Source organism: Schistocerca cancellata, chromosome 1 (genome assembly GCF_023864275.1).
Source record: "Schistocerca cancellata isolate TAMUIC-IGC-003103 chromosome 1, iqSchCanc2.1, whole genome shotgun sequence".
Lineage (NCBI taxonomy): Eukaryota > Metazoa > Arthropoda > Insecta > Orthoptera > Acrididae > Schistocerca > Schistocerca cancellata.
Window position 1 is genome coordinate 1,124,288,179 of NC_064626.1, and position 17,052 is coordinate 1,124,305,230.

At 39.9% G+C, this 17,052-nt stretch overlaps 1 protein-coding gene across 3 annotated transcripts in view; it reads left to right on the forward strand.

The window, feature by feature from the left end:
• The window catches only part of LOC126092467 (caspase-6-like), a 231,855-nt gene that overhangs the window by 161,809 nt on the left and 52,994 nt on the right, over positions 1-17,052 (forward strand). For 2 of the 3 annotated variants that reach the window (XM_049908074.1, XM_049908092.1), the window contains one exon: positions 8,421-8,474. The exons of the other annotated variant lie outside the window; for it this stretch is intronic. In XM_049908074.1, the coding sequence (XP_049764031.1) occupies positions 8,421-8,474 (54 nt within the window). The remainder of the gene's footprint in view (positions 1-8,420; positions 8,475-17,052) is intronic. 3 annotated transcript variants of the gene reach the window in all.

The following is a 17,052-nucleotide window of genomic DNA, read 5'->3' on the forward strand; positions in this document are numbered from 1 at the left end:
TGAATCAAGCTACCTCTGTATCTGTCCATAACTGCGAAAGTATTGCTGGTGCAAGACTTTGTGCACGAGCCGACCTCTCGATTATTTCACATAAATGTTAGATGGGTGGCCAAACCATCCTCTCGAACTGTCCAGAATATTCTTCAAACAGATCACAAACAATTGTGGCCTGGTTACATTGCGCAATGTTATCCATAAAAATTCTATAATTGTTTGGGAACATGCTGTGACTGAATGGCAGCAAATGGTCTCCAAGTAGCCAAGCATAAGCGTTTCTAGTCAATCATCGTTTCAGTTGGACCACAGGATCCAATCCATTCCATGTAAACACACCCCACGCCATTATGCAGCCACCACCAACTTGCACAGTGACTTATTGATAACCTGGGTGCATGGTTCCGTGTGCCTGCACCACACCACAACCTTACCATGAGCTATTACAAATCTAAATTGGGACTCATCTGACCGGACCACGGTTCTCCAGTCATCTAGCGTCCAACCGATATCGCCACGAGCCCAGGAGAGACGCTGCAGGCGATGACTGCTGTCAACAAAGGGAATTACGTCGGTCGTATGCTGCCGTAGTCCATTAACGCCAAATTTTGCTCTAAAGACATTACGGATGCACTCCTCGTACATCACACATTGATATTTGCGGTTAATTTATGCAGTGTTGCTTGTCTGTTAGTATTGACAACTTTACGCAAAAACCGTTTTTCGCTCGTTAAGTGAAGCTGTCACCAATGACGTTGTCAGTGGTGAGACGTAATTCCTGAAATTTAACAATCCAGAACACTCTTGAAACTGTGGAGCATGGAATACTGAATTCGCTAATGATTTCCGAAATGGAATGCCCCATGTGTCTAGCTCGAGCTATCATACCACGTTCAAAGTCTGTTAATTGCTGTTGTGTGGTCATAATCACGTCGGAAATCTTTTCACATGAATGGGTTGAGTACAAGTGACAACTCCAGCAGAGCACTCTCCCTTTATACCTTGTGTATGTGATACTGAGAGGTGGAGCCCTCCATGCCCACCCGGGCATGATGACGAACACAAAAGATCTGCCATCTCTGCATAAGGGAAAGTATTCACTAAGTTGAGGTCTCGCAGGATGTGGGTACTGTGATGTTTGCGTACGTCTGGTTAAGGTAAACAATTAATACATGCTCATCTGGCGATAGATTGCGTTGAAAGTCAAACAAAGTGTAGCGGCTCGAAGGACAGAGGGGAAAGAAGTGACAAAACAAGGGCCAAGGGAAAAAAAACTCTGCGATAGTTAGGTTGGGTAGTAAGGGCAGTAGCAGATATCTTGTTGACTGCGACAGGTCATGCAAGCGTAGGTTATGTTAATAGCGGGTATCGTGAAGGAGGATTCTGTGTCATGCCATTGGTCATTATAATGAAAGGAGTCTGGTGCAGCAACGCAGAGCATTGCCTTGAGCCCTCTGCTGTGCCGTGTCGTCCGTGATTTGGCACGGCATCATCAGGCGCTGGTGCTGAAAACCGCAGCTCGATGTTGGTCGGTATCCCCTGTTACTGCTGGCCCAGTTCTGCCGCAGATGACCGTGCATGATGAATGCTACCCTTTTGTCTTCTCTATCCCTTGCAGCGGCTGTCCCCACGGCAGTCGACGTCCTGCCATTACCGTTGGGGCGGTGGTTGTCTGTCAAAGGGACTGTTCCTGTGATACAATATCCAAAGTCAACGGCTATCCTCAGGAGTTTTAGGAAACAGGGTGAAGAAAAACTGTTTTTGATGTGTGTGTATGTGTGTGTGTGTGTGTGTGTGTGTGTGTGTGTGTGTGTGTGTGTGCGTGCCTCGAATTGGTAGAAGCGCTCAAGCCATTCTTCTTTTTGTCCATGAAACTGTCGAAAAGGCAGTAAAGCATTATTTGTTGCTGTATGTGGTGCTTGGTCCATCGGGCGTGCAGTGCAGCATAGATATATGCAGCGTCTGGAACTGAAACAACTGCATTAACTGTGTTGCATCTAATGATTGCAACTGTGGCGCCTGAGCAGTGGGTGGGATTGTCGGGGTGGTCATTTTGGAAGAGACAAAAGCAAGAAACAGACAAGGCAAGCAAGAAAAATACGTACAAAAGAAAAGAAAATATCTGCAATGGTCACCTGAAAACAATGATCATCAAAAGAAACTGTTAAAGCAAGTAAACGTCCCTGTAAAGAAAAGAGAAGACAAAATTAAGGCACCAGCAGAAAGAAAAAAAAAGTTCGCTAGCCGCCAGGCACTGGGTTCTTCTGATAACTCGTCGCTAATGTGGAATCCTGCCCTCTTGTATCCTATAGGGTGCCTAGGATGCTGTTTTCTCGGACAGCTACACAACATACAAGCAAACGATATTAATGGATTTCATTACAGTTATTGAAATGACAGTATTTAATCTTTGTATTTACAACGAGTTGTTGCAAGCAGTTGACGACATGCAAATAATCAATGTCCTTCACTGCATACAATGTCAATCACACAAAGTTAATCCCACAAGTTCATATGGGTCACAAGTCATGGCTTTTATAGTGCCTCTCTTCTAGTCTTTCTCTACAAGTGTGCGTCTTCTACAGTCCGGCCGAACCTGGAAGGAGCGGCGCTTATATTCTCTTCGGCTAGAGGCCACTCCTGTTGTGGTGCGCTCATAGTCAGTGTATGTTCTTGATCATGAGGCCGGTGCTTGTCGTTACCCAGAACAATTTGTATATTTCTTACCTATAAAACCTTTTATCTATCATTTATGGTCCTTGTGTTTCCTATATGCGTTACTCATACGTAATATTTCAGCATATGCTTGCTTCTCTTTAGGCAGATAGTTGTCACAACTTGAAGTTTTTAAGAGTATTAGCTTCATATTCCAAATCTATACTCCAGCCTAAGTTGAACATAGCTCCAGCCTAAGTTGAACATAGCATATATTGTTCATTCTTACTGACCACATACATGGTGTCTAACTATCTATCCTCACGTTTGTTATTGTTGTTTGTAATTGTGCTTTGTTCTCCTTCTTATTATTATTCTTCACCTCTTTCTACTCTTCTGCCTCCATCTGTAGTTCATGAGAGTCTATTCAGATTTTCAGTTACTGGTTTAGAAATTTCTAGAGAGATTGTTCTTGTTGCAGCTGTGTTAATCTTAGCAACCTTAATTTCCCCTGAAAGCTTTTTGCGCTTTGATAACTTTATGGTTTGCCATCGATATAACATCCTATACTAAACCATTTCTGAGACTTGGGGTGGCGATGATAGTCAAGTGCCTTAGATATTGAATTGACATATCCACATATATATCAATTAGTTTTGTGATGACTTCTTCAACCTTGTCATTGACATGTAGTTCACATTGCAGGATTTTAACATCCAGCCACCCCAAAATCTCATTATTTCTAGTTACCACATTCATAAGACTGTCCAGCTGCATTATTTTAGAGTTAATTCCCACAATTTTTGTGCCAGCATATAGATGAGTAATCTTCACACCCTCAGAAGAGTGCATGCTATCTGTTCCAATAGCTTATTTGTCCATCTTTGGAACGAAATACATCAGTAATTCTGCGTATCAGGGATCCTAGAGTTTGTTGGTAGGTTTTTGTAGGTATGTGGCATTAGATATCTATGCTCAGGTCACGTAATTCGCATAAACAATGGGCTGCTGACTTGCGTACACAGAGACTGCGCCCAACAGCAACCTAGTGGGCTCAATAGGATTTACATCCGGCGCATTTGGTCGCCGAGACATCAATGTGAGTTTACTATAGTGCTAATCAAACCACTGAAGCACACTTTTGGCTCCCAAACAATGACAATTATATTGCTAAAAAATGACATCGCTGTCGGGGAACACATCAAGCTTGAATAGGTACACATGGTTCGCAGCTGTCAGAGTGTCTTTGATTACCCCCACAGATCCCATGCAAGTGCTGGAGAATGTCTGCCATAGCATAATAGTGTTCCCCGCAGCCTGCATCCCTGGCATGCTGCACATTTTGAGGGGCTGTTCACCTCGATGACGACGTTTTCGGAGACGACCATCGAGCTACTGTGGAAAGAACGTGATTCACCTGAAGAGCTGACACTTTTCTATTCACTGAAGGTCGAATATTGATGGTCCCATGTCCTCTGCAATCGTAATTGATGATGTTGTTTGGTCAACATGTGGGTTGCTGCAGAGTTCCATGTTCAACAACGTATGATGCATGGAGATGTCAGAGATCAATATCTAACCTACTTTACAGAGCAGACGAGTCTCCAAACCCCACGTTCTGTGAATAGTCGGTGACTTCCAACGATTTAGTGCCTTGTGGTAGTTTCAATGCCCTTCTACCTCTTTCCATAGATACTCACAATAGTAGCATATGAATATTCAACCAGCTTCTCCGTTTTTGAGAAACTCGTACACAGGCTCTGTGTAATAATAATCTGCCCTGTGTCAAAGTCTCTTATCTCAGTGGATTTCACCATTTGCAGCCAATATCTTCACTAGTGTGATTCCCCATCTGTGTCTGTTCTGATTTCATACTTTTGTTACTGCATCACGTGCCTGTAATGCCGCCAGGTGACATCCAGCATCGTAGTTGGTGGTGGTCACAATGTTTTGTCTTATCAGTGTTTGTTATTAGGCACTAGTGAGCGATTCCTGTTGTGCCAGTTTCAAGTATAAATACAGGACCAGTTGGTAACTACAAGGCTCTTGTGACAGGGCTACTTCATCCATTCGGTCATCGTGGTGAACATGCAATTCCATTAGCATGCATGGAACTTTTACAGCTGCACTTCTTTCTTTATAATCTCTTACATATAGCAAGGTATATGAAGACACTTAAGTAAGATTGCAGTTGTATGCCTACATTTAATTAATACATTTCATTTTCTTCTTGCATCGATAATAAAAGTGATTAGTAGTGCTGAGTGATGGTTTCCTCTGATCTATGAGGAGTTTTGTGCACCATCTCTAAACCAACATGTTTACAGGAGCTCTTGTTTAAGTTGCAGATAACCATAAACAATATTATTTGCGATGTCATGGTTAGCCTTTGACAGTTCTCATGCAACTGGGAGAGTGATTTATCGATAAATGTTAAAATGTAGCTTAGAATGAAAATTTTTTGTTATTAATCTAGTATAATTTTGTTCCTCCTCATCTGAGGCACTGCACAGCATCCTTATCTCTGCCTCGTAACATGCATCTAGTGTCAAGGATAGCACATGGGAACTGGCGCTCAACACACATTCATATCATATTGGCCATCATTGTGGAGTACAAACATGCACATAATTATATCACAAGAGTGTTTGAATATATGCCATTTGTGTGTGCATTTTATTATATGTCTTGGTTAAGTAAATATCGGATAACATTAATAGGTTGTAATACAAATATCTACATGGCTTTGTGGGCACCGAACATTATAGAATAGTGTTCAGACTGTTTGCCATTTGGCAAAACAACAGCAAGAGTATTGCCCCCCTTTCCATACCAGGGGTGAAGAACATGATTTGGCACTGTTGAGAATGTGTGATCTATGTTGTTGTGGTCTTCAGTCCTGAGACTGGTTTGATGCAGCTCTCCATGCTACTCTATCCTGTGCAAGCTTCTTCATCTGCCAGTACCTACTGCAGCCTACATCCTTCTGAATCTGCTTAGTGTATTCATCTCTTGGTCTCGCTCTACGGTTTCTACCCTCCATGCTGCCCTCCAGTACTAAATTGGTGATCCCTTGATCTATCCATCTAATCTTCAGCATTCTTCTGTAGCACCACATTTCGAAAGCTTCTATTCTCTTCTTGTCTAAACTATTACCATACATTTTTCACTTCCATACATGGCTACACTCCATACAAATACTTTCAGAAACGACTTCCTGACACTTAAATCAATACTCAACGTTAACAAATTTCTCTTCTTCAGAAACACTTTCCTTGCCATTGCCAGTTTACATTTTATATCCTCTCTATTTCGACCATCATCAGTTATTTTCCTCCCCAAATAGCAAAACTCCTTTACTCCTTTAAGTGTCTCATTTCCTAATCTAATTCCCTCAGCATCACCCGACTTAATTCGACTACATTCCATTACCCTCGTTTTGCTTTCGTTGATGCTCATCTTATACCCTCCTTTCAAGACACTGTCCATTCTGTTCAACTGCTCTTCCAAGTCCTTTACTGTCTATGACAGAATTACAATGTCATTGGCAAACCTCAAAGTTTTTATTTCTTCTCCATGGATTTTGATACCTACTCCGAACTTTTCTTTTGTTTCCTTTACTGCTTGCTCAATATACAGATTAAATAGCATAGGGGACAGGCTACAACTCTGTCTCACTCCCTTCCCATCCACTGCTTCTGTTTCATGTCCCTCAACTCTTATAACTGCCATCTGGTTTCTATACAAATTGTAAATAGCCTTTTGCTCCCTGTATTTTACCCTTGCCACCTTCAGAATATGAAAGAGAGTATTCCAGTCAACATTGTCAAAAGCTTTCTCTAAGTCTACAAATGCTAGAAACGTAGGTTTGCCTTTCCTTAATCTTTCTTCTAAGATAAGTCGTGTTCCAACATTTCTACGGAATCCAAACTGATCTTCCCCGAGGTCGGCTTCCACCAGTTTTTCCATTGGTCTGTAAAGAATTTGTGTTAGTATTTTGCAGCTGTGATTTATTAAACTGATAGTTCGGTAATTTTCACATCTGTCAAAACCTGCTTTCTTTGGGATTGGAATTATTATATTCTTCTTGAAGTCTGAGGGTATTTCGCCTGTCTCATACATCTTGCTCGCCAGATGGTAGAGTTTTGTCAGGACTGGCTCTCCCGAGGCCGTCAGTAGTTCTAATAGAATGTTGTCTACTCCTGGGGCCTTGTTTCAACTCAGGTCTTTCAGTGCTGTGTCAAACTCTTTACGCAGTATTGTATCTCCCATTTCATCGTCATCTACATCCTCTTCCATTTCCATAATATTGTCTTCAAGTACTTCGCCCTTGTATAGACCCTCTATATACTCCTTCCACCTTTCTGCTTTCCCTTCTTTGCTTAGAACTGGGTTTCCACCTGTGCTCTTGATATTCATGCAAGTGGTTCTCTTTTCTCCAAAGATCTCTTTAATTTTCCTGTAGGCAGTATTTATCTTACCCTTCGTGAGATAAGCATCTACATCCTTAAATTTGTCCTCTAGCCAACCCTGCTTAGCTATTTTGCACTTCCTATCGATCATATTTTTGAGACGTTTGTATTCCTTTTTGCCTGCTTCATTTACTGTGCATTTTTGTATTTTCTCTTTTCATCAATTAAATTCAGTATCTCTTTTGTTACCCAAGGATTTCTACTAGCCCTCGTATTTTTACCTACTCGATCCTCTGCTGCCTTCACTATTGCATCCCTCGAAGCTACCCATTCTTCTTCTAGTGTATTTCTTTCCCCCATTCCTGTCAATTGTTCCCTTATGCTCTCCCTGAAACTCTGTACAACCTCTAGTTCTTTCAGTTTATCCAGGTCCCATCTCCTTAAATTTCCACCTTTTTGCAGATTCTTCAGTTTTAATCTACAGTCCACATCTGCCCTGGAAATGTCTTACAATTGAAAACCTGGTTCCTAAATCTCTGTCTTACCATTATATAATCTATCTGAAACCTTCTAGTATCTCCTGGGTTCTTCCATGTATACAACCTTCTTTCACGATTCTTGAACCACGTGTGATCTTCAAGCGGTGGAAATTCCATGACTTCCAAACAATGTAAGTAAAATATGTGGAAGTTTGGCTATAGCCGCCCCTTTGTTATGGCACAACACTTATTGATTGTTGGAATACAATTTTAATGTTTCTCTGTGCTAGTGTCATGTTGTGACACCCTCTGGTCATATGGGTCCTTTTTGAAACATTAATTTGTTACAGTAATAAACAAGAAATTGATCATAGGATCATCCCCCTACAGAGCACAGAACTTAAATGGTTCCTACTTTTTTAGAACAAAATGGGGGGAGGGTGGGAGGGACCTCAGTTCACACTGGATTTTCTTCCCTCCACTCCTATCCCCCACTCCCCAGGTGCCCTTGCCATGTGTCATTAGTGACCTTCAATATGACATGTAAAGCTAGAAGATGACACCAGTCAAAAAGTACTGAGAGATGAGGAGCCAGCGATTTGGGCTCATTCTCACACTGCTGTCTACTATTGCACACTATTTATTGAGTCCAATGAATAAGCCATAATGATGTTTTCAGAAAAACAAGAGATTAGTGACTTGTAGCTACACAGTCACAATTGTATCGAAATTGTACTGCAGACCAATATTTACAGGAACGTTTTCGCTTCTGTTTTCACATACTTTCAACCATGTTAGGTTTCACTATTAATTAAGAACATCCAATGTACTGTAATTTACCGAAATCTGAAACCTAATTGTGTGTGTCTTTCTGTTGCAGGCGAGTGAGTCAAGCCCAATGATGAAGCACATTCGTTTTGCTCCGAATCCGCAGGTACGACATTATCTTAATATCTGTCTGATAGTTTGAAAAGTTTGTTCCTTAGTTAAGGTCTGCTCATAATTACCCCTACAATGGTCATACAGAAAAGCTAAGTTTAAAATGTTAAAATGTTTGTGAGTTACTAGACATACACACTAGGTAAACTAACTTAAAGTAACTTATGCTAAGAACAAGACGCACACCCATGTCCAAGGGAGGACTGAACCTCCGGCGGGAGTGGCCGCGCAGTTCGTGACGTGGCGCCTTAAACTGTGCCCAATCCATAAGTTAAGTGCAGCGGACGTTCCTGTCCTGCACAACATATGGCAGAGTAGAACCTATTGGACAACAGTTCTATACATTTACAGCACTATGCAAAATAACATGAGACTTGTCTGTTCAAAGAATATTTCCTGACTCTATGTCATACATTTCCATATGTGGGTGAGTCCACGTTAATTCAGTAATGAAAAGTAACATTTTCAATCTGACCATTTCAGATTTGGTGAATCCAATGATCCAGATAAGAGATGGAGAATTGCCAGTTTGCAGAAGTGTATGATAACTGCTAAGAAAGTTGCAGGTCTGCAAAGTTTGGGAATAGTGTGAGATTTACATGTGTATGGTTGAGCATAAATGTCTATATTTCTGATTCTATCCAGGTACAGCAATGAAACTAGTATCCCTGAAAAGCTAAGGAGTAGGGTTTTACACTGATATGCAACCTTGGAGGTTTCTAAGAATTTTCATAATCAAGGTAACTGCCCTTGACTTTTCACCTTGGGTATCTTAAAGCACCCCATCTTCATTTTTCTTAAGAAAAGATATTCTATTGTTTCAGTATAGTATTTTAAACACGGTAAAATCTCATATGAAGATGGCACATCAAATACATCGTGCTCAAAAATTTATTTTGCCAACATCAGTATCCTATCAAAATGCAGAAGATAGCATATAAATATGAAACACAGATTATTAAAATATGCATTCATAAGTAATATATGAAAATAAGGTTTATATTACTGTAGTGGTAATATGAAGCCTCAGTGAAAAGGGAATTTAGAATTAAATCGTTAATTTTTTCCAGATTGATGAAGGTAAACATTATGTTCTTCCAGTAGTGTCACTAGATGTAATCTTCTGAGAATTTCACATTTTCTGATAACACAAGTATCTGGTGTGACATTATTGCAGCCTTGGCGATGTCTAAGTAATGATGGGAAACCGATATGTAGTCATAGATACATGAAGAAATATTTTCCTTGCACTACAACAGTTGTTCTGTTGCAAAATAATGCCATTCAAAACCTTCCTTATTGTGGGACAGATTCATGAAACTATTTCCATTTTTGTATAGGGCAGCATTTTCATCTCGAATGTGGTAAATGTGCGATGAAGCCGGAAAGTGACATTTCAAAAAGTGTATGAATTTATACTGGAAAGAATACACACACACAAACACACACACACTGTATCATACTTAATTCAATCACATAGTTGCACATACAGGGTGACAGCTATTGAAATATATGAAAATCACATAAATTAGTTACAAACTACTGCGTACACACACTTCATTCAAGACGGACGTGTCCCTACAGATATTTGGATTTAGGTTATGACATGTTCGATATGCCTGCCGTTATTGGTGATTATGTGGCACAAACAAATAGCGAAATTCTGCATGACACACTGAAGTGTCGGAACATCAATGCTGTCGATGGCCTGTTGCATGTCTGTTTTGAGCTGAGCAATGGTTTTGGCATTATTGCTGTATACCTTATATTAAGCTGCGCAAAAAGGAGTCTCATTGTGCTGATCCAGAGAGTATGGCGGCCAGTTGAGACCCATGCCAGTAACCTCTGTGTACCCCAGAGGCAGAATGCGTTCCCTAAGGGCTCTTCCAGGACATCAAACACTCTCCTGCTTCGATGGGATCGAGCTCCATCTTGCGTGAACCACAATTTATCGAAATCAGGGGCACTATGGATAATGGGGATGAAATTATCTTCTAAAACCTTCGTGTACAATTCGATTGTCACCAATCCATCAAGGAGTATCACACCGATTATTCCGTGACCGAACATTGGACACCACACAGTCACACACTGAGGGTGAAGAGATTTCTCGATCGTGAAATGCGCCTATTTTGTTTATTGACGAACCCATCCAAATGAAAGTGCACTTTGTCCTTAAACCAAGCCATAATGACATGCTAGCCCTTTTCGTCAATTTTGTGGATGATAGTGTTAGAGAAACATAACTGTTGTTCCATAGCCCTGGGGCTTAATGGCTGATGGGTTTGAATTTTGCATGGGTAGAGATGCATGTGTTCAAGAACACTTTGTCGCAGTGTCAACCTGTTGATTTCCACCTGTTGTGCAGATTGTCTGATTGATTTCCTGGGGCTGGTCTGAAACACAGTGCGTTTCTTATCGATCTTTTCAGGCATTTTTACCTTTTTCAATGACTGACATGGGCACTCTGTCATTACAAACTTACCCATTATCTAAAATTTGTGGATCAAATTCTTGATTGTTATCACTCTTTGACCGGTTGTCTTCCGCTTACACACGGCCACAAACTTCGTTTGATCCGCAGTTGGGCTGTTATTGCTTGCATATTAGCCTTTCACAAGTGCTATACACTCAGGCATGCTGTACCGTGACATTTGCACGTGCAAGTGGCCGACAACAACAAAGCGTGTGCCCTTGCAAACACCAATTCCCAACATACCCTGCAGCCAAGAATGCAGTTTGAACGTCCTACCGCAAACCGTTCAGAAGTTATGACGATTTTATTTCATATAGTTCAATAATTGTCACCCAGTATGTCACATGAGTATTTGATCAGTATTTGTGTCAGTGTTGTAAGTTATAAACGGGTGAATTGTATTCTGTGAGCTATTCCAGAGAAATCCCTGTACTTCATCCTAAGTGGTAACACAGTCATCACAAACAAGATATTCATTTACTCTGAGATCTTCTTTAGTGATTTTTAAAGATCTGTGAGGTGATACTGGATGATACATGAGTGTAGAAGGAGTTGTTGTAAAATCGATGCAAACACCTCAATGGAATGATCTCTAGAATTTGTTATGTCTCTAGAACTACCCTATCCGTGGTTAACCAACACTTGTTTATAATTTCGTCAATGCAATCGGTCTTGCCGAAGATGCACAGTAGGGATATGCACCTATGAAACATGCTGGAAGTGCAGAATTGCACGTAACAAACGCTACACAGTGCTTACGTGATGGTAAAGTGTCTTCTTTACATTTTATTGAAGTTCGCGGCATGTAAGAAGGCGGCCAAATTTTCACCAGTTCTGTGCACCCCCCTCCACTAGCCACTGCCAGCCAATAATATTCACTCTCTTTCCGGGTGGCTAGCAGTGAGTTATAGCTAGAGAGCGAGAATCTCGCTCCTACTTGCTGCACTGTTTGCCGTACTCTGCGACAGCCGAATTATTCATTCAACTGTCAAGTTTTTTCCTATTTTTTCTTTTGGCAGTATAGCTGTGAATGTGTATCTGTAAATGTTAAAGTGCGATTAAAAAAACAGTCATGTGATGGCAATAAATGTGAAGTGCTTTACAAGCTGGCAGGCGGATTATTTACCTCATTTATAACTTTTTCAAACGTGAATTCAAACCAGGTCTCCTACTGTTTACAATTTAAGGCACAAGAACGGACTTTAGAACAATGTGGTGTCGGCAAGAGAACTGGAAGAGAACTGTAAACGAAAGTGTCCGAGCTGTAAGAACCATAGAAACAACTGGTTTCTAGTCGCCTGGAAATCACAAGGAACGTGTAACACAAATGGATGGATTTACCAACGATGTTTTAAAGTGCTTAATGTGAATGATGAATGCCCAACAGCAGTGAAGCGTGTTACAGTTATGCGGCTTCGTCAATGTAAAGAATTTTAAAAGACATTGGTTTCAGATATGTTAAGAAGACAGTTTTTAGTTCAAAGAAGTGGCATAGGCTCAGCATGAACTATATCTAATATAAAGATTCACGATACAAGAGAAAGAAGGTAGTTCAGCTGAGTATTACCTTGATGAAACATGGCCCAATTAGAATCATTGGCAGAAGATCTGCTGGAAAATGAGTGATGGTACTGGCAGTTTTAAAGTTCTCATAGGAATAGGTTCCTGAATAATCATTGTGCATTCCAACTCTTCTTCTGGTTATGTTTCTGAGAATAAACTTGTATTTATGTGTAAGAAAATCAGCTGTGGTTACCATTCGGAAATGAACGCTGTCGTGTTCGTGACGTGATTCACAACTATTGTCATACCTCCCTTCGAAGTGGGCTATTGCCAATTATACGTAAAACATCAGGTACAAGCTCCAGAAATGCGGATATTTTTTACACACTTAAAAACAGGTATATTAAGCACCGTATAAATCAGACCTATGCTGATCTCCTGAAGTTCGTTAATTATACGAGTCACATGACAGAACGTACAAGCTTGACTTCCTTGCACGTGAATGGGGTCACATAGTTTTGCGTTTACCCCGTGTCACTGTCAGTGTAGCCCCTCAGATTTTAATTGGGGCAAAGGGTTTTAAGGCTATGTGAGAGAAAAAACAAAACATTTGAGGTAACAACAGTGAGTCGCTTGTTCATGAGACAACAGGCAATGAGGCAATAGACAACATTCCACCTTCATCATGAGCACTGTCCGTGCGGCATGCTGGAAAGCTTCAGAGAGAAGAATTTGACAGGGAAGTAATCATAGATATAAGCCTTCAATGTATCATTGTAAATTTACAATCATATTGTTCAGAAACAGACCCAAATAGAAGTGACAATGGTATTACGATATGGACTTTGGAAGAAAGTAATAATATTTCTTAGCTTGAAAGACTCGTGGTTTAAAAAATGTGTTTGTTAACATATCAGATGCATACATAATAATGAGAAATTCCTAGCTCAAAATATTCCCCAAGCAGATGTTAACCCTTTCCCACCATACTGTATGCTTTAATAGCACGCGAGAATATGCTACTGGATAAATTAATGAGAAGACCGATATTTCCAAATGTAGACGTCTTTCATTACGACTAATGCTTTCCTATGCAGAGCGATTACACTTAACTACTGTCAAACACGTCCACACACACACCTTACACATTTTTTTTTTTTTTAAAAAAAAGCAGTTGCCAAGCGGATATAAAGATTTCGGTTTGTAGTTGAAGTTAGTTTTGTTGTGTATTAAATTTTTACTTCTAATGCAGTTCAATATGCAGTAAATAGTAATTATTGCAAGCAGTTCCAGTGACCTTATTATCAGACAATAATCATTTTGAGAAAAAGTGTACTTCACGTCTTCACAAAGCTGTGTCAGCTGTTCTCGCCCCCCGACGTCATGCAGAGTAAGTCTGTGGAGCAGTGGATGCAACGTCGGTCAAGACGTGAATTAATATTTGTCTCATGACGATTGATCGAAATTGGCTTCAATATTTATTTTTCCCCTCATAGATTTGACCGTCTAATACAAATGCAAACCATAGACAAACGAGCCTGACACTAGTCAGCAATGCAGTTGCGCATGTGCAGTTCTCATCCGCCCCCCCCAACCCCCCTCCTGTCTAGTCCGCCCCTATGTGCGGAAGCGCCGTCCTAGGTGACAGGGGCTTTAGTTCTTTCGATTTACAGCATACAACTTAGTATAGTGTGAGACACACAAACAAACAGCATTGGTATGACTCGCATTGGCATGAAGACAGTGTTTTGACCACAACTCACAGAGGTTTGAGAAATCAATATTTACATCTGGGTATATAGCTTTGAAATGTGCATATAATTTTTTAAGGGCTGATATAGGGCAAAATTGTGACAAAATTCAAAGTTTCGTTACCGCACAGTTTATTATATTGATTCTTTAAGAATAACATGCAGAGTTTCATAATTGAATTCTGACTAGAAATATCTTTTAGAAAAGGTTATTTGGGCGTCTGTGCATGCTATGCCCTTACTTTCTCTGCTGTGATCCACACCTTCTCTATGCTAGTAACTTTTTGTGCATAAATTTTTCGTTCACACTACCAAAAGGAACTGCAGATAAGTCTAGACTTCCTTTGATTTCAACGTGGTTCTTCTGCACAGTACATGCTTCAAACTTATTTCAGTTTTTAGTTTTGCATATATCAACCTGTTTTGCTGGAAATGGGTCGAAACGCATATTCAAAAAAGTGAGGAAATGTCGAATTTCACTAGTAAAAGGTGCAGGATATTTAAATAACAGTGTTACAGATGCTGCTCCTAAGTGTAAAGAACAAGTTTCGGCTAAGTCACTGAGTTCATCGAAGAAGAAAATTTGTGAAGGAATTGGTGATGCTGCATACAATCTAAACCACGGCTTTTCCAGTGGATTTTAGTTAACTGAATTAGAAATACTTGCCTATATGATTAATGTTTCATGTTCATGTAGTAATTGTGGATCAAAGGGCCTTAGACTTTATGATGACAGTGAAAGAATTGTCATTGTAGGCAATATACATACTTTGTGTAAAGTTTGTAAACAAGATGTTCATTTCAAGACTTCGGCTCTCCATGAGAAGATGTATGAGGTGAATACAACATTTTGTTACGCCTTGAGATGCTTAGGTGCAGGCAGAGAAGGCGAAAATTTGTTTTGTGGCATGATGGACGTGCCTGCATCAGTTACTGGATTCAGTGATTACAAAAGAACACTCCTCAGTGCTCTTGAAGTTGAGTGCAAGGAGGACATTAAAGCAGCTGTTGAGAAAGCTGTAGATATAAACAGTGAAGGGGAAGAAGGACACTGTGTAGTGAAGACAGATCTTTGCGTCTCTTGTGATGAAGTGGGGCCATACATCATATTTTTGTGTGGATACAGGGGAAATCTTAGATCTCAAGCAATGAGCAAATATTTTTATCAGTGTGACGAAGGAAGGACAACAGTGCAGTGATAAAGTCTCAGAACACAAGTAAGTGGGCACCAGGAATTGCGAGGGGTCAAGTGGTGTGATAGAAGCAGGTGGGATGAAACAAATATTCTAAAGGTCAGTTGAACAATATGGTGTTACATATGTGATGTATCTAGGTGATGGAGAGTCAGTGTCTTTAAGACTGTTTTAGAGAGCAATCCTTGTGTCTCACAAACTAAAATGGAAAAAGTGGAATGTGTGGGGCACGTTCAAAAGTGAATGGGAGTTATACTTCTCAGATTGAAGAAAGAATTGAAAGCCAAGAAATTAGATGGAAACTCACAAAGAGGTGTTAACAGACTGACAGACAAGGAAATTCACATTTTGCAAATATATTATGGAATAGCTATCACAGGTAACTTACATTGTGTGACCAAAATGCAGGAAGCCATATGGTCAATATTCTTTCACAAAATTTCCACAGATGAGAATGCTAGAAATTCCCTTTGTGACATATCGTGGCGCAAATCTCTTCAGGCAGAAGCCAGTGGAACACCATACACCCGCAAACATGGTTTGTCAGTTGTTTTAGATGTTATAAAACCTGCTTTCAGATACCTAGCTAATCCTGAACTGCTGAAAATCAGTGTACATCGGAAAACACAGAATACAAATGAAAGCTACAATTAGCTTATGTGGATGCATTGTCCAAATACAGTATTTGTGTCCTCAGTTGTTATGAAGATAGTTGAATGTGATGCCTGTCCAGTTTCAGTAGTGGCAATTTAGGTAGGATTAAGTGCCAACAGAGACTAGGTTCCATTCAGGTGCATTCACACTGAAGATATTGAGAAGCATCCATGAAGCATGACTGGACAAAGCCCAGGCAGCAGAAGAAAAAATGCAAACGTTGGCTAGGCAAAGATGACGGGGGAAGGGATTACTCTAGGAGGACGAAGAAGAGAATAAAGATTATGGATATGGACAGCATTAGTCACTATAGGTATAGCAATATTGTCAAAAACTAAAATAAAGACTTTAAATGCTATTTGCAGTAAACCAACTTTTTTGACTTATAATGTGTCTTTTCTCAGAAAATATAAAAGCTAACATCCTGAAATTTGGCATAGTTCTTAAGATTAATTACTGCATAATCCTGTGCAGCAATAGTTCATTATCTTCCCTCTGAGAAATGTACTCTTTTAAAACTTGAGAAAAATAGAACAGTTCTGGGTAACACAAAACTGAAAAATTAATTTCATATCGACTGTGATATTAAACAAAAATCTGTTCCACACGTTTTATTTGCCTCTTATGCAAATATAAACTGTTGGATTCCAGTTTTGTTGTTTGACTAGTTTATACGAAAAGGTACATTAAAAATTCAAATTCTTATAAAATGTATGTCGATGTGCATTTTCAAACAAAAACTGCACAGGGTATCGGGCATTATGTTCTACATAATAGTCTCAATTTATACTATTCTATCTGTAATAAATTTAGGCATATACATGTTTAGGTACAAGAATCCATTTTGCCCTACATCTGTCTTTAAGATTGTGCAAACCTAGGTGCTTCTGCTTTGTGTTCTAATTCCATTTTTTCTCGCAGCACAAAGTCTTTTATTGATGATATCTCATGGCTAACATTGCAATCACAATAAAAATCATGTACATGTTGAACAGC